Source organism: Carettochelys insculpta, chromosome 9 (assembly GCF_033958435.1).
Source record: "Carettochelys insculpta isolate YL-2023 chromosome 9, ASM3395843v1, whole genome shotgun sequence".
Taxonomy (NCBI): Eukaryota; Metazoa; Chordata; order Testudines; family Carettochelyidae; genus Carettochelys; species Carettochelys insculpta.
In genome coordinates, this window is record NC_134145.1 from 48,466,148 (window position 1) to 48,491,054 (window position 24,907).

Sequence of the window (24,907 nt, forward strand, 5' to 3'; positions counted from 1 at the left end):
GTCAAGTAGCACTTTAAAGACTAGCAAAAATAGTTTATTAGGTGAGCTTTCGTGGGACAGACCCACTTCTTCAGATCATAGCCAGGGCAGAACAGACTCAATATTTAAGACACAGAGAACCAAAAACAGTAAGCAAGGAAGACAACTCAGAAAAAGATAATCAAGGTGAGCAAATCAGAGAGTGGAGGGGTGGGGGGGAAGATCAAGAATTAGATTGAGCCAAGTATGCAGACGAGCCCCTACAGTGACTCAGAAAGTTCCCATCACGATTTAAACCATGTGTTAAAGTGCCGAATTTGAATATACAAGTCAGCTCGTCCACTTCTCTCTCTAAAACGGTGTGATAATTTCTCTTCAGTAACACACATACCTTGAGGTCATTGACAGAATGCCCCATTCCATTAAAATGTTGACTAACTGGTTTGTGGAGCTGGAGCGTTTTGATGTCTGTTTTGTGCCCGTTGACCCTTTGTCTAAGGGAGTTAGAAGTCTGTCCAATATAGAAAGCATCTGGACATTGTTGGCACATGATGGCATATATGATGTTAGTAGAGGAGCACGAGAAAGTGCCCGTGATTCTGTGAGCAACCTGGTTAGGTCCAGTGATGGTATTTCCAGAGAAGATATGTGGACAAGGCTGGCAGCGGGCTTTGTTGCAGGGAAAGGTTCCAGGACTGGTGTTCCTGGGGTATAGGCTGTGGCTGTTAGTAAGGATCCTCATGCCTTACTAACAGTCACAGCCTATACCCCAAGAACACCAGTCCTGGAACCTTTCCCTGCAACAAAGCCCGCTGCCAGCCTTGTCCACATATCTTCTCTGGAAATACCATCACTGGACCTAACCAGGTTGCTCACAGAATCACGGGCACTTTCTCGTGCTCCTCTACTAACATCATATATGCCATCATGTGCCAACAATGTCCAGATGCTTTCTATATTGGACAGACTTCTAACTCCCTTAGACAAAGGGTCAACGGGCACAAAACAGACATCAAAACGCTCCAGCTCCACAAACCAGTTAGTCAACATTTTAATGGAATGGGGCATTCTGTCAATGACCTCAAGGTATGTGTGTTACTGAAGAGAAATTATCACACCGTTTTAGAGAGAGAAGTGGACGAGCTGACTTGTATATTCAAATTCGGCACTTTCACGCATGGTTTAAATCGTGATGGGAACTTTCTGAGTCACTATAGGGGCTCGTCTGCATACTTGGCTTAATCTAATTCTTGATCTTCCCCCCCACCCCTCCACTCTCTGATTTGCTCACCTTGATTATCTTTTTTCTGATTTGTCCTCCTTGCTTACTGTTTTTGGTTCTCTGTGTCTTAAATATTGAGTCTGTTCTGGTCTGGATATGATCTGAAGAAGTGGGTCTGTCCCACGAAAACTCACCTAATAAACTATCTTTTGCTAGTCTTTAAAGTGCTACTTGACTGCTTTTTGTTTTGATAGAATCATAACAGTGTAACTTGCCACATAGACACTCTTATTCCAATTTGAGCATGTCTTCACAGTGGTGGTAGTGCAGTTTATGCTGGTATAAATAGGTCACTAAAACCAGTAAAACCTTCCCGGTAGAGAGGCTGTTAACAGTGCATGGGTTTCTAGGTTCCTAACCTTCCAGTTTGTAAATGGACCAGTGGTGCTTGGGCCAAAGTTTCTATCATCTTCCCTCACCTTTAGTAACAGTGTCGGCTCAGCCTTCTTGCCAAGAGAAAAAGGAATGAAATACACGGAGCACCCAGGTGCATGAGAAGGTTCACCAGTCTGTCTTGGGAGAGCCTTCTTGATAGGAGGATAGCTGGGATAGCAGGGCAATAATCATACCATCATCCTAAAAAAGTGCTTTTGGATTCAGGATTGATGTGGCTGCTTCATATTTAATAAATGGGGTAGAAGAGCACCTTATAAATTAACTGGATTTACAATTATATATTTATGTTGTGTATTTAGCTAAGAAAAAGAAAGTCCGCCGCTAAATTTTGTTTCTTTCATTCAAAGCCAAGTTTGCACCACAACTCCCATTAATACATTTTATTGTAAACACTTTTGGATCTGAAAATATTAAGATATACTCAATATTGAAAACATGTTTTCTAGTGACTCTATCAATATGGGCCTTGATCTGCCTTTTTCCAAAAGACACTAGTCTTATGCCTTGGGCTGGAAAAGGAAATCTTTGGTAGTTCCTGCTACATACCTTGTTTGGAAAACTGTTATTTGAACGTTACTTAATTCCTGATCTTGCACGTATAATGCTGGTGCTGCTTCTGGAAAGCAAGAGTTATCCTTCAGTAGGAAGGAGTATAGGAAAAAAGGAGGCCAGTGAGCGACTACGGGGTGATAGAGGCAGTTGAGCATTCTAATTTTCTAGTCTGTGCAGAGCTTCTGATATGTGAAAAGATCCTTTTATGTAGGAGGCATTAGGCATATATAAATCAGGTAATGACAAAGTAATGAGTTTTGGAAGCACCTGCAGGAGAAGGGAAATGCAAACAGGTTTTACCAACTTTCTTTTAGATAAGGTAGAAAGAAAAACAATGCTTGGCATTCTAACAGCAGGATTCTATTTTATTTCAAAGAACATTTTACATACTCACATTGTCTCTTTTCAACTGAAACACGTACATGAAGCTGACAGTTACAGTGCCTTCAGAAACTACCATGAAATGATAGAAATGAGAGATCGATGAGCCCCCAAATATGTTGCAGTTGAGTTTTTTTAACTCAGTTACCCTGCCATGTATTTATATGGGTTTTCAATTTTGTTTCTCTTCACAACAGCCTGGATGATTTGTTAAGATGTGGAGTGACCTTCGCTGCCAACATGGTGGTTGTGGACAAGGAAAGCACCATGAGTGCAGAGGAAGACTATATGGCCGATGCCAAAACTATTGTAAATGTACAAACTCTCTTTAGGTATGTGATTTTGTAACCAACCCTTGCAGCTATGTTAACCATGAACTATTTTAGAATTATTTTTGTGGAGGGGGAAGACAGAAGTGTAGCTTTTTAACTGTTTCTCTTAGCTTCCTTTTTTCTTAAACACCACTTTATATGATCAAGCAAATAGCTGGGGTCCTTAGGACATGGAAGGGTGAAACTCCAGCTCTCAAATACAACTCCTCATATTCCAGTATGGCCATTTCCTATTTCTCTAGAGCAGGGTTTTCCAACCTATGGGTTGGGACTCAAACACGGGTCATGATTACGTTTGAAAAGGGTCACCAGCTGGGCTGGGCAGGGCAGCTCCACAGGTGGCTCTTAAGAAGCCATTCACACTGAAGTGCTGTTCAACTTCTTCATTGGATGAACAGCCATCAGGCAGTTAAGCCAATCAATTATATTGAGAACCATTTTAGCTGCAGGGCAGAGGACTGCATACGTGAGGAGCAGAGCCCAGCTCAGGTGAGGTGGGGCCTGAGTCCAAGGTTGGCAGGGAGGGCAGAGCTGATCAGCTCCCTGGCTTCCAGCCTCTGCAGTAGATGGGGTCACCCCAGCCCCCAGCAGGGTTCCTGCAGCTGGCTCTGCCGTCCAGGACTCTGCCCCAGCCAGCTTCCAGCTGCAGAGGGTCTGGGTCCCTCCCCCTGGCCCCGGCTGGGGTTGCCATGGTTGGTGCTGCCAGACTGGGCACTGTGCTCAAGCCAGCCTCCAGATGCGGGGATTGGGGGTCCCCCCTGTACCCAGTCAGGGTTCCTCCTCCCACCCCCCATTTTTGAATTGCCTTGGGTCACCAAGTCTTCCTGAATTGTCAGAATGGTTCCGCATCTGGAAAAGGTTGGGAGCCACTGCTCTAGAGTCATTGAGAGGGTTTGTGGGAAGGGAAAGAAGGTCAGTCATCCACACTGAAGACTTGCAAAAGAGTACAGTGACTGTAATATTTCCTCAATAAACAACTCATGGTAAAACCATAATCCTAAACCCAGTACAGGAAGTGGGTGTGTGATAGAATTAGAGGGAAGTGGGCAGCCCTCAGTGGAGAAAGTAGAGGTTAATAACTATTTAGAAAAGCTGGACATAGGCAATCCATGTGGCTGGATTTAATGCATGCGAGGGTGTTGCGAGAGTTGGCAGAAGTCATTGCAGAACCTTTGGCCATTGTCTTTGAAAACTCATGGAGATCAGGAGAGGTCCCGTACAATTGAAAAAAGGCAAATATAGTCCCCATCTTTTAAAAAGAGAAACAGGACAATCCAGGGAACTACAGACTGGACAGCTTCACCTCAGTTCCTAGAAAAATCATGGAGGGGATCTTCAAGAAATCCATTTTGTAGCACTTGTAAGAAAGGAAATAGATTAGGAATAGTTAAAATGGATTCACCAAGGAAAAGTCATTCCTGTCCAACCTGATTGCCTTCTATGACAAGGTAACTGGCTCTGTGGGCATAGGGAAGTCAATGGAAGTCAAAGTCTTAACTTTTGATATGGTCTCCCACATATTTCTTGGAAACATGTTAAGGAAGTATGAATTGGTTAAATGGACTGTAAGGTGGATAGGAAGCTGGCTTGATTGTTAGGCTCAATAGGTAGTGATCAATAGCTTGATGTCTGGTTGGCAGTTGGTTTCAAGCAGAGTGCCCAGGTATCAGTTATAGGGCTTGTTTTGTTCAACATCGTTATTAATGACCTAGATGAGGGAATGGATTGCACCCTCAGGAAGTCTGTGGATGAAACTAAGAGGAGGGTAGGGATGGGGTCCTACACTGGAAGGTTGGGATGGGGTCCAAGGTGACCTAGACTCATTGGAGGATTGAGCCAAAAGAATCTGATGAGCTTTAATAAGCTCAAGTGCAGTGTCCTGCACTTGGGCCAGAATCCCAAGCACTGTTACAGGCTGGGGGCTGACTGGCTAAACAACAATTCAGCAGAGAAGGACCTGGGGATTAGAGTGGGTGAGAAGCTGGGTATGACTCAACAGTGTGTCCTTCTATCAGAAAAGCTAAATGGCATATTGGGGTGCATTAGAAGGAGGATTTCCAGCAGATCTAGAGAAGTGATTATTTCCCTTTGTTCAGCATTGGTGAGGCCACATCTTGAGTGTTGTGTCTAATTCTGAGCCCCCCACTACAGATAGGATGTGGATACACTGGAGAGGATCCAGCAGAGGGCAAAAAAATGATTAAGGGTCTGGAACATATGACCTATGAAGGATTTGGACTTATTTAGTCTACAGATGTGAAGAGTGGTTTTTTGATAATAGCCTTTAACTACTGAAGGGAGGTTGTAAAAAGAATGCGGAGAGACTGTCCTCAGTAGTGACAGAGGACAGAATGAGGACCACTGATCTCAAGTTTCAGTGAGGGAGATTTAGGCTGGATTTTAGGAAAAAAAGCCTAATTCTCTAGGAGAGTGGTGAAGCCCTGGGTTACCTAGGGAGGTGGTGGAATCTCATTCCTTAGAGGTTTTTCAGTCCCAGATTGATAAAGTCCATTTGGGATGATTTAGTTAGGATTAGTCTTGCCTTTGGTAGTGGGCCAGACTTGATGACCTCCTGAGGTCTCTTCCCGCCCTAGGACTCTATAGCTGCGTCTACACGTGCACGCTACTTCGAAGTAGCGGCACCAACTTCGAAATAGCGCCCGTCACGTCTACACGCGTCGGGCGCTATTTCGAAGTTAACTTCGACGTTAGGCGGCGAGACGTCGAAGTCGCTAACCTCATGAGGAGATAGGAATAGCGCCCTACTTCAACGTTCAACGTCGAAGTAGGGACCGTGTAGACGATCCGCGTCCCGCAACGTCGAAATTGCTGGGTCCTCCATGGCGGCCATCAGCTGGAGGGTTGAGAGATGCTCTCTCTCCAGCCCCTGCGGGGCTCTATGGTCACCGTGGGCAGCAGCCCTTAGCCCAGGGCTTCTGGCTGCTTCTGCGGCAGCTGGGGATCTATGCTGCAGGCACAGGGTCTGCAACCAGTTGTCGGCTCTGTGTATCTTGTGTTGTTTAGTGCAACTGTGTCTGGGAGGGGCCCTTTAAGGGAGCGGCTTGCTGTTGAGTCCACCCTATGACCCTGTCTGCAGCTGTGCCTGGCATCCCTATTTCGATGTGTGCTACTTTGACGTGTAGACGTTCCCTCGCTGCGCCTATTTCGATGTTGGGCTGAGCAACGTCGAAGTTGAACATCGACGTTGCCGGCCCTGGAGGACGTGTAGACGTTATTCATCGAAATAGACTATTTCGATGTCGCAACATCGAAATAAGCTATTTCGATGTTGGCTGCACGTGTAGACATAGCCTATGATTCTAAAGGATATGGATTATGAATTAGGTAAGCAAATGAATGATTTACAGCAACTTGAATAATTGCTCGGATTTTGAACATAACTATTATTCTGCCTCTTTTGAGAGTTAACTAGTAATTAAGGTCTGTAATTCATGTCATTATGTTCCATGGGAACAGGAGGGAAAATCTGAATCCAAATATTCATTTAAAAATAACCTATTCTTTTTCACAGTTGGAATCACACAAACCATTCACTCCTTATTTCAACATAATATGCAAGCAAACTACAGGAAGAAATTAGATGATACAAGTGTGTGTGTGTGTGTGTGTGTGTGTGTGTGTGTGTGTGTGTGAGTGATCATAAGAGCTCTTTCCCTCTTTCTAAGCTTAATAATCAGCAGAAAGTAAAGTCTTCAGTTAGTATTTTCAATTGTTCATTAGTAGGTCCTAGCTTGATAATTTTCACATTTTTTCCTATCTGATCTGTTCGTAATAGAAAGTCTATGACAGCAAATTAACAGAAGTAGTTAGGCTTGTTCCCACTACAGAAGTCTGTTTCCTTTAGTCATGTTGTCATCTGTAGCATCAAGGTTAACTGTGAAAAGAACACTCACCAGTACTTGTATTATTGATACTTTAGGTCCCACTAATTATTTTCCCATGTAGAAGAACAAATGCCTCCTAGCCTATTTGATAGACCAGTAAAGCACTAAACCCGCTCTCTAAGCACAGACTTTAGCAGGAGAGCAAAGTCTTCAAAGGATGCAAAAGAAAACAGAACAAAACCTAGCTTCCTTTAGCCAGAAGAGACACTCGTACTGCTCACAAAGAAGAGAAAAAACATCTCTTTAATAAGGCTTGTTCAAAATCAGAAAAAATAGAATGAGACTGGGGCATGGTACTCTGATGAAGAGAAATAGATTTCAGCTAATAGTTGCTTGTATACCCAATCTTAACTAACATCCTGGTTAAAATACAGTGATGCCTCTTCTAGACCCTGTTTCAGTAAGGCAACTCAGTGGACACTTAGCATTAAGGATACAGAAAGCCTATTAGTTACAATAGCTCTACTCACATGTTCAAAGACACTTAAGTGCCTTGTCAAAGCATGACCCCTAAAAGTGAGGGAAAAAATCATTCCAAACACATTTTTGCCAGGCTATCACATTAGATCTTACAATGACAGTCCCTTGCCCTGATGAGAAGTAACCCTTCAAATGAACTCCAAGGGAGCAGACACAGTAGAGACTAGTATCAGAGAGGTAGCCGTGTGAGACTGTATCTTCAAAAACAACAATAAATCCTGTGGCAACTTATAGACTAACAGAATACTCCAAAATATCTGTTATAGTCTTTAAAATGCCACAGGACTTATTGTTGTTTTTACAGTACAGACTGGGCCCTTCATTTTGACAAGTCCAAGGTGTGATGAAATTTCATCTGCAGATTTCATCTCATAATGAAACAAAAGATTTAAAATGAGAAAGATTATTAAACTGATTGTGAAATAAGTAGGGGGTTTTATTTGTAATAGTCTTGCTTTTGTGAAATCTCTTTTTTTTTTTCATTTTGACATTTCAGCCAAAACACTGGGGGACATTTATAAGAATGAGGCTAGGGAAAAACAAATTATTTTGTCCATTTAAAACTGAATCAAAATCTTTCTTTGAAAAGTGTAGCACTCTGTTTTTGGAGCAAGGACTTCCAATATGGGTGGGAGTAACCTTTGTGGGAAATGTTGACCTTTTTCCACCAAATAAAAAGCATCTAAAATCTAAATAAGACCTTCTGAAATGAAGGTTGCACATATTCACCAAAGACTTCTTACATTTTAGTAGCTATATTCACAAAGACTCAGTTTTTACAGAGCCTGTTCTAGGTGGAGCGGGACGTACCCTGCAGGTCAAACTCGGAGCTGTTTTGGGCCATGCCAAGTCTGGACCTAGGCATCCAACACACTATAGTACAATCCAGACTAATAAGCAGCTGTGTTACTCCTCTCTTACAGACTTGGGTGCTTTATAAAGCCTTGAAGATACAGCTCCCAGCTGTACTGGTCATGAACATCCTTCTGCCTTGGAAGTTATACCCACTGTATGTGTGTCATGGCAGCCTTCCAGCCACACCTGTCAGTAGCTTTGGTTATACTTCAGGAAGACCTCAGCACATCCCCACACTTAGATTGTCCCCAGAAATATATTTCCTAGTCTTCTCCTGAGCCATACAAGTTATGTTAAATCCATTATTTCTTTAAATAACATACATGGGAATTTCTACGCATCTAATGGGGTTTCCAAGATATTTTAGATGTTTCTGGATTTCACAAAACAAGTTTAATAACTGCAAAGGATAGATGCTAAGTGAGAATGAGTATAAGTATATAGGCATATGAGTCAGAAATGGCATCAGGAATATTAAAGATAAAATGTAAATGGTGCCTAACAAACTGCTAAATTCAAAGGAAAATTTCTTGTCGCATGCCTTCAGCAATCTTACTGACCCGACTTAGGTCAGGGTCACTTCTTCAAGAATCCAACTAATGCTTTCTTTGTCACTTCAGGACAGGAAGACTGGGACAAGTGACCATGGTAAGGAGAATCTAAGTCTGGTAGCTGGCAGAGGAGAAAGAGGAGAAAGAGATAAAACCTGGGAGTGGGAGTCAGATGGAGGGGACTAGGCAGAAGTCTGTGGCCAGTAAAAGACATTCTTCTTTGAGCCATGGAATAGAATTCAAGAATCCAAATTCTTATCATTCCCCTGATTTCAGAAAGCATCTGTGAAACCCACTAGCAAAGTGTTCAATCCCTATATAAAGGATGACAACCACCTACTGCCAGAAGTTAGTCTGTTAGCTCAACTGCCTGAGGTGAGGGCTGTGGATGCACTGATGATCCATGTGAGTAGCAGTGTGATGCCACCTGCTAGAATTTCATTTGTTACAAATTGCTTTAAAAATGAGAAGATTACACACACAAATGTTCAGACATGGCTACCTTATCAAGCTTCCAAAGAAAAGCAAACCGAAGGGATGCAAGAACTGGAGGGCATCATGTTATTCTCTATTCAAGAAAAAGTGTTCAGTAGGATTCTCTTGGAGAGAATAAACACAAAAACTGATAGACAGCTCAGGGACAAACAGGCCAGCTTCTGAAGTGAGAGATCTTGTAGTGACCAAATAGCAACTCTCAAAGTGATCATAGAACAGACACTTGAGTGGAACTGCCCCCCGTACATAACCTTCATAGACTTTGAAAAAGCCTTCAACAGCGTAGATATAGACACTTCATGAAAACTGCTGCAACACCAGGGCATCCCATCCAAAAATATTACCCTGATCCATTCACCATATGAACCCTCGACTGCCAAATAGTTCACTGTGGTGTCTTCACAGAATCTTTCATTATACTCTCAGGAGTGCAACAAGGGTGCTTATTGTCACCTTTCCTATCCCTGATCACAGTGGATTGGATTATGAACAGGATAAAAGATGGCCATCGACAAGGCATTCAATGGACACTTTTCCAACAGCTAGAGGACATTGATTTTGCTGATGATGTCACTTTTTCACACCAACAAGAAAGCATGGAAGAAACGTCATAACACTAGACAAAACTGCCTCAATGACTGGACTGAGCATTAACAAGGGAAAGACTAAGATAATGAGGATCAACCAGTCCAACCATCACACTGGGAGGGGATGACCTGAAAAATATGGAGCAGTTCAACTACTTAGGGAGTATTATTGGCACAGACAGAGGAACAGATAATGATATTATTGCCAAGACAGGGAAAGCAACACCTGCATTCAAGACTCTCCATTCCATATGGAGTTCACAAATAATATCTGTGAAGACGAAACTGTGGATCTTCAACACAAATGTGAAGCATGTGCTCTTGTATGGATGCAGGACCTGATGCATTAAAAAGTCTTCAAATCACAAGCTGCAGACTTTCCTAAACAGATTTCTGAACTACATCCTTCGCATCAAATGGCAAGAATTTGCCACAAATGAGGATCTTTGGAACAGAGCAGGACAAGAACCACTAGACAAGAACCACTAGACGTTCAAATCAGTAAAAGTAAGTGGGAATGGCTAGACCACACTGTCAGAAAACCATCATCCAGCATAGTCCGTCAAGGTCTCAAATGGTACCTGCAAAGAAAATACAAAAGAGAAGACCTCTGACAACATGGAGAAGATCTACTGAAATCGAAGGACCGCAACTGAACTACTCCTGGATTCAGCTAGAAACTTTGTCCCAAGACAGAGTGAAATGCAGAGGACTTGTAGATGACCCATGCTCCACTCGGAGTACAAGGATTTAAGTAGTAGAAGTGGTGTTGGCTATACTATTATTCTAGTTCTGTTAACATCTTGCACCATCTTTTCACTAGATGGCAGCATTAGTTCATATCTCAAGCATAACTATAACAACTATATATCATCACAGAAAAAACAAAAGAGGAGTGAGATTTCCTGTGTTTTTGACCAAGTTGGAAAATATGAAAATAGATCTTAAAATAATATATTTATCACAGCTAGGTATCCTGAAAATTTTCAAAAACTTTAACCTCATGTTTTTTACTAGACAAATGAAACAGAGATTTCTTTCCACCCTGTGCACCAACATTAGATGGAAAGGATGCATCAGATAATAATGAGGTATTGTTATATAGAAATAATTTGCTGCTTGTTAAAATGCACATCATTTCGATTAGAGGGTTGAATTCTACAATGAATTTTATAATGAGCTTTATGTTGGGGTAATTACTTCAGTTGTATTATTGATTTCAGTCCAACTAAAATAAATTTGGTGCAGGAAAGAAATTGCTACATATCAATTATAACTCTGGTATACCACAACTTTATTTGTCTCAAAGCTCAAAAGAAAGTAAGGAAATGTATATCACTCTCACTGCATGTAATATGAATCTTTAATATTTTGGATGCAATAGAATATTTTTAGCTTAGTGTTGAAATACAAATAAAACGTATAAGATGTGTCTACACTAAGCGCTAGTGCTGACAGCTTAATGCAAATAACCAGTCTCAAAAATGCAAAATGATGGCTCATGTGCATATTTGCACAACTAATGTGCATATTCCTGAGGGCAATTTGCATTTTCTCAGCAGAAATCAAGCCATGTAGACGTGTTTCTGCCAGCAAAACCCTGCTATTTTGGCAACTCCTTATGCCTGGGAAAAAAATCAGGCATCCGAATCCTGGAACTTTTCCTTGCAACAAACCCCACTGCCAATTTTGTCCACATATTTGTTCTGGGGATGCCATCACTTGAGCTAACCACGTTAATTACAAGATCAAAGGCACGTTCTCTTGCACTTCCAGCAACATTATATATGCCATTATGTGCCACCAATGCCCTGACACTATGTATATTGGACAGACTGGGCAAAACCTTCACCAAAGAATAAATGGACACAGAGCAAACATCAAGAAACTCAGTACACATAAGCTGATCAGTGAACACTTCAGTGGAGTGGGCCATCTGTTAAGGACCTGAGAATTTGTGTTCTGGAACACAGAGAATTTAACACCAGGTTAGAATGAGAGATTTCTGAGTTAGAGTACATATTCAAATTTGATGCATTGGCCGTGTCTACACTAGCCCAAATATATATTCATCGCCTCATTAGCATGTCGCCGCTCGTGGCACTTTGAAATTGCCACGACTTGCTGCCATGTGGCTCATCCACATGGGGCTCCTTTTCCTTTTCCTTCTCCTTTTCAGCAGATAGGAATACGGGGATTTCGAAGTTGGTGGGGTCCTTTCGAAAAGGACCTAAATCTGAACAAGCCATGCAGCAGCAAGCTGGGGCAATTTAGAAGTGCTGTGGCTGGCAGCATGCTAATGAGGTGCTGAATATGTATTTCAGCACCTCATTAGTAATCTTCGAAATGGCCATTTGCATGGCCAGTTCAAAGATTTGGGCTAGTGTAGACATAGCAATTAACACATGTTATGAACAAAGACATCAACTACCTCAAGCAATACCTCAAGCATTACTACCTCAAGCACTACCTTTGATGCTCGTAATTATTTCAGACAGGAAAATTAACATCCCCCCACCCCCTTCCTTCCATTATATTTGATTTGTCAGTTTTTATTGCAATTGTTTTTCTTTTTGGTCCTCTATATTTATAAATGTCAGTCTGTATTGGAAATTAAATTAATCTGAAGAAGTGTGTCTGTCCCACAAAAGCTCATCACTGAATAAACCATTTTGTTAGTCTTTAAAGTGTTACATTTCTGCTGCTTTGCTTCATATGGGTTGAAAGGCTGCTGTTGGGGGAGGGAAGGGGTTTTGCTGTGTTGGATCCACCCTGTACAAAAGTGTGAGGGAAATACGTAAAATCAGCCAAAGCATCATTTAAATCTGGTCACAATGATTGACAGAGCAAGGCCTGTACAATGGAAATGTTCTGACTTAAGTACACCCTTAGTGACATAATATTGAGGCATTCTGCCAGCTTGCTGGTGGTGATCAGTTTCTCTCATTCCTAATCTTCATTGTCGGAATCTGCACAGCTCCATTCCCTTCAGATATTGCTTCTTCAAATTAACTCTTGCTGTTGTTCCTGTCAGCCACAAGTCTCAAATCCCATTTATTCATTCATGTTGAAAACTCATGACTTTCCTATGTGTTATGTTATCCTCATTTTTAGAGATGAAATGACTGACAGCTCAGAGACTGCAGAGCTAGCCATGGAACGCAGTTGTCCTGACACCTGGCTTTACATGTTCACTGCAAAACCTTCTGTCCCTTCTTTCTTTGAGATGTTTTGGCTTTTCTGATTTACCTTTTCTCCCTGGTCTGCTTTTATCATCAGTGTTTTCTATCTCTTTCTTCTCTCACTGCCAGGTGTATCTTTTCTCAAAGTTTATGAGCTACTAATAAAATCATAAAACAAAATTAATATGCAGTATTAAATTCTCAATAAAATTATTGTATTATATTCAAACAAGACCTGAAAAAATATTATAAAATGTTCCTAAAGCATAATCTATATTAATAAATAATTATGACTTTCCGATAGAAGTAGATTTTCTTTCATGGCCCTGAAAGCTATCAGTTTTCATTTGTTCAGCCCTCAGTAGGCCTTGAGTTTGACATGCCTGATACGGTGCCCATTAATAGCAACAGATCTCTTACAAATTCTGTTCTCTTTAGACTTTTACAGAATTAACTCATGATTGAATATGAATGCCTTAGAATAATGTACATCCTCCATATGATTTTTGTTCTCTTCTCTCCAGACAAAAGAGTACATGCAGTGAAGTGTCTCATTTTTGTAGGTTTTGATGGTGTTTTAAAATTAAATATACCTGTTGCTATATGTATTTTAGAAAGGCAAGGTAAAACATACCCTGCATATCTAGCAGAAAGTGGTGAGGTTTACTTAGTTCCAAAAGAGTTCATGGCACAGTTTTGAGCCATGCTCACAGAAAGTTCTCTCTTTCATACAGATAGCTGTACTACAAGTTGAACCTTTCTAATCCGGGGGTCTCTGGTCTGGCCACATCCATGACCAGCGAGCCCTGTTGGCTGGGAATGAGGTCTCTGGCTAGGAGCATGGCTGGCATCTGGGAGCAAGTGGCAAGGAGAGGAGCTAGGGAGTGGCGGCTGGCAGCCACCAGGGGAGCCTGGTTGCCAGGGGAGACCCCAGAGGTCAGAACCATTGACCTCCCCTAGACTGCCAAAGTCCATGGTGCTGGACAAGTAAGTCCTGAGGGTGCCAGAACTGGGAGATCCAATCTGTATTATTGTGCTGAAAACTGAAGTTGTAGCCTCTGTTTAGTCTGGAGCTTTAGATGGTCTAGAGGTATTCTGGGCACAAGTCAAGGAGAACCTTGACAATAAGGATGGAGATCATCATCATCACCATCATCAATAACCGTGGGCTCAGCGCCCGTTGGTGTCTGATGCCTCTCTCACTATTTCCTTCCATCTTTCTCTATCCAGTGCAGAGTGGCTTAGTTTCTGTTGACTACCTCCACACCAATCTACTACATCATCTATCCATTCTCTGTGGGATCTGCCTCTCCTATTCAAACCTCCATTATGACGAATACTAGGGTCTTGATTTTTCGTTTGTCGTTCATTCTACAAATATGTCCAAATAGTTGTAGCTTCCGTTTTATAACCTTCTGCAGCAGGTTCTCTTTCAGCTGTATCTTCTTATATAATTCCTCATTGGTGACCTTCTGCATCCATCCTATTCTCAGAATCTTTCTATAACAACTCCTTTCGAATGCCAATATTCTTCTTTTCGAATCTTTCATTATCACCCATGTCTCACATCCGTACAACTTACTGCTGAATACACACGTTTTCAGGATGCCCAGCTTCATTCTTAAGCTAATTGCTTTGCTTTTCCAGATCTTATCCATCGCCTTCAAACTCGCTCTTGCTTTCGCTATTCTAGTCTCTGTTTCCTTCTTACAGTCTAGATGATATGTTATGTTGCTCCCCAGATATGTGAACTTCTTTACATTTTCTAGTTCAATACCATCCACACTGATCTTCCTTCCTACTTCCTTATCTCCAAATACCATTGTTTTAGTTTTATCCGTGTTCATAATCAGTCCGTACCACTTCCCTTCTTTGTTTAACACACACACCATTTTCGCTAGCTTCTCCTCATCTTCCTCAGTGATAAAATGATATCATCTGCGAACCTCAAGTTGTTAATTCTTTTCCCATGCACAGATATCCCTTCTACCTGTTCCTTGATCTTGTCCATCTCTCTTTCCAGTAGTGCGATGAAGGTACTTGATGATATTGGATCTCCTTGTCTCGTACCTCTACTTGTTTTAAACCAACTTCCCAACTCCCCACATGTTCTCACTGCTGCCTCTGCATTATCATTGATATCTGTCAACAACTGTATTAGTCCGCTATCCAATCCATATGACTCCAACACCACCCAAGTCACTTTCTGATCTATACTGTCAAATGCCTTTTGAAAATCGACGAAGCAAGTGTATACATTTTTGTTCTTTCGTCGAGCTTTCTCCGCTGTCAGCCTTAGTGCCAATATCTGCTGTATGGTACTTCTGTCTTTTCTGAACCTTGCTTGCTCGTCTGCTATATGTTCTTCTCTCTGCGATCTTAATCTCTCAGTCAGTATCATCATCAGCACCTTACCTAGATGACTCGTTAGGGCAATTGTTCTGTAGTTCTTTCACTCCAATGTACTTCTTTTTGTGTCTATTGTCACTAGCACAGATCTTGTCCATTCCGTAGGTGCCTTTCCTTCTTTCAATGCTATACAACATAGTCGGTGTATTTACTGAATCATGCTTTCTCCACCATATTTGATCATCTCTCCTGTGATCTTATCATTTCCAGGGCTCTTGTTCTTTAGTCGTTTCACTGCTTTTTCTGCTTCCTCCTTTGAAATATCAGTCTCGCTCTCGAAGCTTGGGGGAGATATCTCTTTCAGTTCTTCAATCAGTCTCTCTGAGACGCTTGGGTCCAACTGTGCTTTGTATACATCAGTGCAATATCTCATCCATCGCTGCACAATCTTTTCTCTGTTCATGAGCACTTCTCCGTTCTCATCTTTGATCGCCATCTGCTTCGGTTGTCATTTCCTATTAATATTCCTAATTGTCGAGAAAACTGCTGCATTCTATCGACAGATTATCATATGTTGTGTGGACGTTTCCTAGTTTTATCAGAACTCTGTAGTGTCAAGCCACTTATCTGATTTAAGGGCATGATTGTGATTTAATAATCTTTCTGTATTCATCTCTCTGGCACAGACAAAAAGGGGTCTTCTATTAGTTTAACCCTATTTCTGTGTCCACTTCACCTTAGCTACGCCTGTTCCCACTTCTCACTCACTGCCATGGGATGAGGACTAGGGGCTCCCAGAATGCTGTTCCTGTAGTGATCCTTTATTCCCATGCATAGACAAACAGAGCAAAAGGATCTTGTTTTAATATTATCAGATTAGTAGCTGCACAGTACTTTCCTGTGTAATTCCTCTGGAGGTCAAATATAATTTATACGCAGTCTTACTGTTCAAAGGATAGTTTTGAAAATGAATTATTGGGAGTAGTGTGTTGCATAATCTGATGAAGGTCCGAAATAAATCCAGCTCATCCAGGGACCTGGTAACTTGCTTTCACATTCAGTTATGTATATCCAGTTATTAAATCAGGTGTTAATCCCCCCTTTACAGTTGACTGTAAGTATTATATTGTTAATATTCTCATTTAAATACCTGCCTGATATAAGAAGCTGGTACATGAAAATCCTCTACCAACAAATCATTTGATAATTATGCATTGCATAGACCTAAATTAATTAAATAAGGAGCCAGTGTTTAAAGAGGAGGCTTTTTAAAAAATAAATTAAAATTAATCTCTCCAGTTAACTTGATTTTATAAATTTCCCTCGCTTGTGTTGGTGGCAGGATTGCATCAACAAATTGGCTTTAAACAGGATATGTGTGTATGTGAAATACACAAAATAAAAAGGACAAAGTCTTATGATTATGATCATGATTCATTTAGCATATACTAGCATTTAGTTAGCAATTCATTTGCCTATTGCTTAATGCAGCCTGTTTGATAAAACTACACAGCTCAAACTGCGTGTCTTGACTCTGTAGCTCTCTGGCTCACAGACTAATGTGTCAAAAAAGTAGTCATGCAGTACTTTAAAGACTAACAAAATAATTTTTTTAGGATTTATTTATTTGTTAGTCTTCAAAGTGCTACATGACTGCTTTTTGGTTTTGTTAGGGTACAGACTAACACCACTACCTCTCTGAGACTAATGTATGCCCAGCATCCTGAATAAAACAGGCTGTGTTTGTTTGCTGTCTCTGAGCTAGGAGTGGGAAATAATTGTTGATGAAAGGAAACTCCAAGAATTCAGCAAATAGTCAAGAGCTTCACTGTTCCATGATGGGAATGGAGGAGGTGCGGAGTCTGGGATGGAGGCTGTGTGCAGAAGGGAACTGGGGGTAAGGGATTGGGGTTATGGAGGGAGTTGGATGAAGGAGGTGGTTGTGACCTGAGGCAGGAGTCTGTGCTGCAGCAGACAGCGCAGGGGTTTGGGTGGGGACCTGGGGCAGGGAACTACCTGACAGGGGTTTGTTCTGTGACCTAGGGCAGGAGGAAATGTGACCTGAAGCAGAGGATTGCGGTGCAGGAGTTTGGGCTGTGAGCTAGGTCAGAGAGGTTGTGACCTGGAGCAGGGGACTGGGGTGCTGGGTCTGGGAAGGGGTATGGTTGTAGGGACGGGGGCAAAGGGTTCGGTTTTGTGGGGTTGCAGGGCAGAGGGTTGTGGAGAGCAAGAGGCTGGAGTTTCAGAGGCAGGTTCTGGCTGGGAGACTTACCTCGGTTGCTCCCAGCCAACAGCACTCTTGAGGCAGGCTCTCTGCAACCCCAGATCACTCAAAACTGGTAAGAAGGGCACTCTTGAAATCAGGATTTCCTTTTGAAGGAACCTCATCTACACGGATAGTTTGCAATTCGAAAGCAGTATTTTCCACACTCTGGGCAGCTGCCATTATGCAAATGAGTCACTGAATATTGATATCAGTGCCCCATTAGCTTTTTTGGCCTGTTTCATTTACATGCCCCTTCAGAAAGAGAAGGACGTGTGTTTGTAGCCCTTGAAAGTCTGGACTTGTCTGTCAGTATAGAATTAGAGCCTTACTTTACGTCTCAACCCAAGGTCTAGTTCTTTTTCTCAACATGGCTCCTGAGGTTAGAAATTGAGAGATATAGGCTGTGTCTACACGTGCCCCAAACTTCGAAATGGCCATGCAAATGGCCATTTCGAAGTTTACTAATGAAGCGCTGAAATGCATATTCAGCGCTTCATTAGCATGCGGGCGGCAGCGGCGCTTCGAAATTGACGAGCCTTGCCGCCGCACGGCGCGTCCAGACGGGGCTCCTTTTCGAAAGGACGCCACCTTCTTCGAAGTCCCCTTATTCCCATGAGCTCATGGGAATAAGGGGACTTCGAAGTAGGCGGGGCCCTTTCGAAAAGGAGCCCCGTCTGGACGCGCCGTGCGGCGGCAAGGCTCGTCAATTTCGAAGCGCCGCTGCCGCCCGCATGCTAATGAAGCGCTGAATATGCATTTCAGCACTTCATTAGTAAACTTCGAAATGGCCATTTGCATGGCCATTTCGAAGTTTGGGGCACGTGTAGACACAGCCACACTGAGTATGTGCTGCAATTTCTTACCTACTGGGAACAAAACAGCAAAAAGAGGCATAGTTACGAATAGAAAATTCAGTGGCTTGTTGTGAAGAGTGACATGGATCCTGTTGTGTGTTCCACATACAGACTGTGTCTACACTAGCCCCCTTCTTCAAAGGGGGGTATGGAAATGACACAGACCAGGGAATATCAATGAGGCTCTGCAAGTAAGGGAATTTCAAATTTGGGCACATATTTCGAAGCAACCAAGTCTAGACTGCCTGTCAGCACTTAGAAGTTAGCAGCTTTGAAATTTGCATGGCTGGTATTATGCTAATGAGGCACTGCATATGTATGGCAATGCCTCATTGATATTCCTTGGTCTGTGTCATTTCCATGCCCCCCTTGAAGAAGCAGGGTAGTGTAGACACGGCCACAATGTTTGAATTCAGGAATTTTCATGCACCGGATAATGATCAGAAAGAGAGTTATTTTTTTCTTACTTGAGTCAATTTAGTATCTTTTCCTAAGCATTTTAAGAAATGCCAGTTTTTCTGTAGCTCTGTCAGCAGGATCATAAAAGGATTGATGCATTATAACCCCTCCCTACTGCAGTGTTCTGGAGGGTGAGCTGTTTAATATAGTCCTAACAGAGCTGGTGATTATTCTGTTCTCATGTGCTGAACTATTCAGAGGATATGAGCTCAGGTTTCTGTTTCGTGGGGTAGCTGATTTGGTAGTTACTTTGTCAAAAAGATAAAGCTTTCAGCCACAGGTGCAGATCCATTTTATACTGTTTTTAAGAGTTTGAGCTGTCTCTAGAGACTTTCCGTGAGATGGTGGCTGGGTTCCACGCCTCACTCTCTGTTTACGCTAATGTAATTCTTAAGGTTTCCAGAGACTGAATTACTGCTGGCTTAGCATGAATACAGACAGGTTGCAGCCACTAATAGTTTTATCACAAGGTTGTCTGGCATTTTTTGCATGGGTCTGTAATGATGACATAGTTAGAACTCCAACAACCAGTCCACACTAATGCTCCCATCACACCTAGGATCAGCAGAAGTGCTATATTGTCATTGTAACAATAGAGAACATTAAGAAACATTTATTTACACAACATCATAGGTAGTGCAGCTGAATACTTAGCGTTTACTTGTATTGCCATTGTGTTGAATTTCTTTGCCGCAAACCTTACATGAAAAGGCATTCAGAAAGTTCACTCAGGCGTTTATTTCTAATAACTCATAACTAATAACTCATGAGTTCCACAAAAACAACAGTGTCTGTGGCACCTTAAAGACTCACAATTTTACTTGGACATAAGCTTTCATGCATAAAAACTACTTTGGTAGATGCAGTGCTCATCAAGCAATTTTTAACCAAAACGCCTTCATAACTAAGGCTACATCTACACTATGACATAAATTCGAATGTAAGGCAGTTAGCTCAATATTGCCACATAACTCTTCACTTTAAATACCATTAGCTCAATTTAGGGAGCACTAATATTGAGATTACAATATCATATGGGGGTATAGTGGGTACATACCTGATGGGTATAGTGTCAAGCTTGAATTCAAAAATTTGATTAAAGGACAGTGTGGAAGCTCCATGTCTTAAAATCAAATGTATTAGCTTCCAGAGGCGTCCCATATGTAACCCACAATGTCACACAGTGCTCTGCTCTGGCAGCTGCTCACCAAGTGCACCAGAATTAAATAACAGTAGCATTGTGAATTTCAAAAGCAGGAGCAACAAGCTTGTGGCCGTAGGCTCATGTTTGAATGAGAACCTGAGAAATGTCTTTCTTGCTTTGTTATTAGCACTCTGAGTGCATCTACCCATTACAGATAGCCCCTGCAGGGAGTTCATGGTTCTGTCTCTGCACTTGTTATTTTTCTCTTTACTGCCTGCCCCCAATTGCTGTCCACCACAGCATGTGGCAACAAGACAATAAGGCAATAAGACACAAAGAGACTTCTTCTCAGTGATTTACAGTTATGTGCAAACCCGCCTCCCTTCCACAGAGGCACCACACAGTCGGGGCCTTTTCTGCACTCAGCCATATCACGTGGATAGCCCCCCACCCAATAAAAGGATGTGCCTGCTGTTCAGTGCTGACCATGCTGCCAGGCAGCACCATGTCCTAGCTTGCATGCGTTTAGGGCTCCAAGGGTGGGAAAGAATTTCGGGGACTTGCAGCCACTGGGGAGAAGTCTCCCCCAATGACTAAGGTATTCCAGGGCTTGTTGCCACCGAGGGGAAGTCTCCCCTGGTAGCTGAGATCCTCAGGGTCTTTCTGCCACCAGAAGGAGGTCTCTCCTGGCAGCTAAGATAGTCGGGGGGGACCACTTCAGTGAGCCTCCCAACTGAGCCACACCCCAGCAAGGGACCAGTGGTGCATGCAGCCGCCAGGGGGAAGTCTTCCCTGGTGGCTAAGAAACTCAGGGGCTTGCTGCCATTGGAGGCAATTTTCCTTTGGCGGCTAAGGTAATCAGGGGGACTATTTCAGCTACTTCAACATTCCAACTGGCTCTTCAGCCACAGACCACAGCACAACACAACCCCCCTCCACTGCCAAAAATATTTCCAGGAGTCTGCTGTCCGTTGCAGACACCTGCTGGTTTGATATTTCTGTTACAAAATTTTTTCCCAGTATTTCCTATCTGTCTTCATGCTTTGACTCCCCCAAAAACACAGAGGGGGAGGGCTAGCTGAGATTCCTGTTTGTGTTATAAGGTCACTGTATGATATTTCACTCATACCACCCAATATGGCAAGATTGGCAATATCTATGTAGTGAAAGGGAAAGTCAAAAATCTTTGTTCCTAGACTTTTCTATCCTTTTTCTTCTAACTTTGAGAATACAGTCAGGGTCCCTGTATTATTTTCAGGGATCAAATGCAATCACCGGAGGCGGGGCACTCAGTGGATGGCCAGTTGAGAATTCAGCTACAGAAGAAAGACATTTCAGTAAGCTTTTTTGCCATCTCCTGGATGCCCTACTTTTCCTTCCTTTCAATGGGGAAAATTGACTTTTGCTTAGCACGGGAGGGGAATGAGGAAGATGCAATATGGGAAGATCATGACAAAGACCAGCAAGCATACCCAGAATGCTATGGGGATGAGGGAACTGTGGGATAGATTCCCACAGTGCATGACTGCAACAGTCGATGTTTACCAGTTGAGTGTGGCAGCTCTAAGTCAACTTTGTGAGGATCATGTGGGGTGTTGAGGGTGGTCAACTTCGCACTCATAAATTCCAGAATTACAAAATCAATAGTAATAAATTTGAATTTATCTCATAGGATATATGCAACCTGAGTCACCTTGGGAGAAACAACATTTAATACTAATGAATCTTTAGCATTAAGGGGTAGGGCAAAAGAACACCCATTGTAATTGGCTAAATTTGAGTGCAGTTGAGTAAGATAGATATGCACAATTCAGATAAATACAATATGTTTGATTACATGGGTTTTTACCAATTTTCTGCTTGGTGGGGAACGTACTTAAGTACAAGTTACTGGTGACCCTCTGGAAAAGTACTTGAGTAAAAGTATGTGCATACATCACATCTACATTGTGCTGAAGTATCTAGAAGTGAAATCAGCTGCATTGTTGATCTCTAGTTCTTGTGTTATGGAAACAAGTCAATAACCTTTCCTTATTCACTTTTGTAGATCTCTGTATCTCTGTCATATCCCCGCTTTGTCTCCTCTTTTCCAAGCTGAAAGTCCCAATCTTTTTAATCTCTCCCCTTATTGCAGCCATTCCGAACCCCTAAGAATTTTTCCTTTTCTGAACTTTTTCCTATGCCAAGATATTTAAATGAAGCAACCACACCTGTATGCAGTATTCAAGATATGCGCATACCATGGATTTATATAGAGGCAATAGGACATTCTCTGTCTTAGTCTCCATCCCTTTTTAATGATTCCTAACAGTCTATTTGCCTTTTCAATTGCCACTGCACATTGATTGGATGTTTTCAGAGAATTATTCACAACGACTCCAAGATATCTCTTGTGTGGTAATAACTAATTTGGTCCTCATCACTTTTTACCTATATTTGCAATTATGTTTTCCAATATGCATTTGAATTTATAAACATTAAAATTCATCTGCCAAGTTTTTGCCCATTCAGTGTTCCTTGTAAAAGATCAGTAGGTACTGGTGGAATAAAGCCCCATTTCTCACCTATTTTATGGCAACACTCAACAACTAGAGTGTAGTAGAGCATCTGCTGTTTTTTAAAGCTGGATCAGTCTCTCAGATCCCAATATATCTTTCCATAGAAAATGACAATTGAGAGAGTATGCTCACTTGTCCTAGAATATGCAGGATAGCATGTAGTCAGACACAATAGGAGACATTTTATTGCATATAAAGGCTAGTATGCTTAAAAAAACAGTCAATGGCTAAGTATCAGATCATTGATTTTCAAAGCAGTTGAGTTTCCATAGCTTGCATTGACTTCAGTGGGAATTGTGGGTGTTCAGCAACTCTATGAATCAGGCCAGAAGCCTGTAAGAAGCTGCTTATTTGTTGGCTTTGGTCTGTGAAAGTTCAGACTGTTACTATTCATATCTGGATCCAAGTTTACCTGAACTACCTGGACATGGTGAGAGTAGGATTGAATTTGTAAGCTAGTAGTGTTACAGTTCCCTGTTAGGCTATGTCTACACCAAACTACACGTCGACAAAACTCGTGGAGCATCAGCACACAAAATGCATTCTGTCAACAGAAAAAGTCAACAAAAAAGCTGTGTAGATGCTCCGGGGGGCCCTTTTGTCGACAGAGCAGGTCTGAAGATCAATCTGCTTTATGTGTAGATGCGATCTGTCAACAGAAATTTTGCTGAGACATCTCTTCCAATAGTAACTTCTGTAGACAGATGCTTCTAGTGTAGATGTAGCTATTCTGTATGGAGAAAGAGGAAGCCACCACCAATTCATCTTGCAAAAGTATAGTTTAATAATCTTAATTCCATTCAAAATAATTTGGCAGTTCTCTGTCAAGTAAAGGTGATCCATACTGCAAACAGGATTTTAAAATTTTTACTTTAAAAAAGCAGGCTAGGAGCATTAGCCTACATCTAACTCTTTAATCTTCTTTGTTAAATCCCCTCCTGGAACCCTTAGTGCAAATCCAGGCACAGCTCCGCGTACATCCTGAATTTTAAGTTATGTATGTATTAAGTCACTGGAGTTGGACACTTAATCACTCCTAGCAAAATACAATGAGGAGGAAAAATGGTTTTGTGGTCAAGGCAATAAACTGGAAGATAAGAACTACCTTCTATGCTCAGCAATACCGCAAGCTTTGTTTGTGTTACCTAATGTGGAGAAGTCACTTTGTTTCCCTGTTTTACAGTTCATCCTCTAAAAACTGGGACTAATAATAGTTCCTTACTTCCACTCTTGGGAGGTCTTATATTTACCCTGCAATCATACTTGGATGTGGGCTGACTCCATCTGACCATGCAGTACTTAGCAGAATACAAATCTCTGCTCATTTGGAGCCTCAAGGATAAGGCTGCATCTACATGACAGTGCAGTTCCTTGTTAGCATAATGGCAGCCGCGCTATTCAAAAGTGCCAGTTTCGTAATGCATGCAACCCGTGTAGATGGGGGCCTTTCTAAAGGAGTCTTCTGACTTCAAAAGCCCCCTTCTTCCTAAAACCAAATAGCGGGGGTCTGAAAGCGGAACTTTGGAATCATGCGTGGCTGCCATTATGTCAATGAGGCACTGCATATTCCTGTCAGCACCTCACTAGCATCTTCCAAACTGCCTCATTAACATGCCCCCTCCTTTTGGTGCGGGCGTGTTTTAGGCACAGCGTAAGAATGCAGTCCTATAACCCCGGATCCCTAGACCTTTAGTTCTTTCAGGTGAATGTAGTTTTCACTTTTATGATATATAAAACGTTCTACTGAGTGCGTAAAATGGGCCAAAAGCCTTGACTGAGAAGAATGGACACTTCAGTTTCTCATATCTCAGACATTTTTTTTTAGGTAGAAGAAGCTAGAGAGTATTTTCCCAAGAGTGGAAGCAAGGAACTATTAACTGTAAAACAGGGAAACAAAGTGACTTCTCCACATTAGGTAACACAAACAAAGCTTGTGGTATTGCTGAGCATAGAAGGTAGTTCTTATGTTCCAGTTTATTGCCTTGACCATAAAAGCATTTTTCCTCCACATTGTGTATTGCTACATGTGAATAGGTGTCCATTGGAACCATTGAAAAATGACCTTTGAAATTTTGAGACAAACTACGTCCCTTTTTCTCCACACCTTGCCTTCAGACTGCATCCATACATGTCTCAGGTGGACAAATTATACTGAAAATACATATGGAGGAAGGTGCTTAGAAGCACCTAGGTGATACATCCAACACAGTATTAAGCTAGAGATATAAATATTATTTTTAAGCATGTTTAGGCTAATGGTAATGTGATATGCTTCTCCAGTGATCAGGACACCCCAGTGG

At 41.9% G+C, this 24,907-nt stretch overlaps 1 protein-coding gene across 2 annotated transcripts in view; it reads left to right on the top strand.

Annotated features, from left to right (window-relative positions):
• KCNT2 (potassium sodium-activated channel subfamily T member 2) overlaps positions 1 to 24,907 on the top strand; it is a 353,293-nt gene that overhangs the window by 259,199 nt on the left and 69,187 nt on the right. For both annotated transcript variants that reach the window (XM_075002442.1, XM_075002444.1), the window contains one exon: positions 2,788 to 2,922. In XM_075002442.1, coding sequence (XP_074858543.1) covers positions 2,788 to 2,922 — 135 coding nt within the window. The remainder of the gene's footprint in view (positions 1 to 2,787; positions 2,923 to 24,907) is intronic.